This window comes from Lipotes vexillifer, unplaced genomic scaffold (genome assembly GCF_000442215.2).
Source record: "Lipotes vexillifer unplaced genomic scaffold, Lipotes_vexillifer_v1.1 scaffold1136, whole genome shotgun sequence".
NCBI classification, from domain to species: domain Eukaryota; kingdom Metazoa; phylum Chordata; class Mammalia; order Artiodactyla; family Lipotidae; genus Lipotes; species Lipotes vexillifer.
Window position 1 is genome coordinate 1,729,926 of NW_006769631.1, and position 1,169 is coordinate 1,731,094.

At 49.4% G+C, this 1,169-nt stretch overlaps 1 protein-coding gene across 2 annotated transcripts in view; it reads right to left on the minus strand.

Annotated features, from left to right (window-relative positions):
* The window catches only part of ZNF445 (zinc finger protein 445), a 7,795-nt gene that overhangs the window by 2,378 nt on the left and 4,248 nt on the right, over window positions 1-1,169 (minus strand). For both annotated transcript variants that reach the window (XM_007445708.1, XM_007445707.1), the window contains exon 5: window positions 730-840. In XM_007445708.1, the coding sequence (XP_007445770.1) occupies window positions 730-840 (111 nt within the window). The remainder of the gene's footprint in view (window positions 1-729; window positions 841-1,169) is intronic.

Sequence of the window (1,169 nt, forward strand, 5' to 3'; positions counted from 1 at the left end):
GGAAAGAGAATGTTCTCTTTTCCCATACTCGGAACTGCAGAAAGCACTAAGGAACCAAAAAATGTCATGAACTTAGGTGGTGAGGCTTTTGCCTGACTGCCAATACCTTTACAAAATAGTCAGGGATAAGGCAAAATATGGAAGAGTATTCCAGATGACAGAAAAGGGAGAGGAGAAGCAAGACGGGTACAGCAGCTAGCTGTACACATCCAGGTGGAAAACAAAAAGGGTTGAGAAGGGGGTGTTAAAACAGCAAGAGAGGGGAGAGGAATCATGACACAGAGCATGATAGGAAGGTCTCCAAGAGCTGAGAGGTGGGGCTCCTAGGAGGACTGGCTGCAAGGGCTAGAGGTCAAGCCTACCATGGGGGAAGGACAAAGCAAAGAGGAGCAGCAGGAGTGGGATGAGGGTTCCTAGGAGCGGGAAGGGGAGAGCACAGGGCTGAGGAGGAGCATCAGTGAACTGACAAGGACAGTGAAGCCCTCAGTGGGCAACAGCTGTTACTGAGAGGGCTGCTGGGGAAGGGGCAGGACCAGAAACCAATGTCTAATAGGCCGGTCTGGAGGGGAGAAGCCCAGACACCCAGTACTTCTTAGCAACACTGCTAAGGATCTTCCTTCCAGTAAACAATGGAGTAAGTTCCCCATGATTTACTTAGTATAAAAGACCTTAAGAAAGAAGAGAGTAGATGCGGGAGGAGCAAGACCTGGTCAGTTCTCTGGAACTCACCTGCAGGGGCAGCACTTGGACTCCCCTTAGGATGAGCTCCCTGGACATTCAAGCCCCACGGCTCCCTTGCCTCCAACCAGGAGATCAGAGCAGGTTTGGTGAATGGCCCCACTGCAGAAGAGAAGAAAATGGGATGTGAATGGAAGGTAGATGAATCATACAGAACTACCCTACAGGACCCTCTCAGGCCTGAGCTCCTGGTAGGGAGGAGGGAAAGCCAGGGAGGCAGGTGGAGGAAGTTAGGACAGGAGGCCTAGACAGGAATTTCTGATAGCTCTGAGCAGAGACAAGAGAGGCTGAGAGAAACCACAGACAAAAGGATCGCTAGCATTCTCCAGAGCCACATGACAAGTCAACTAGTTAAATCAGCCAACTTTTTTTGGATGCCTAAATGGACTAGGAACTTGACACATATGACTTTTTTTTTTTTTTTTTTTTTT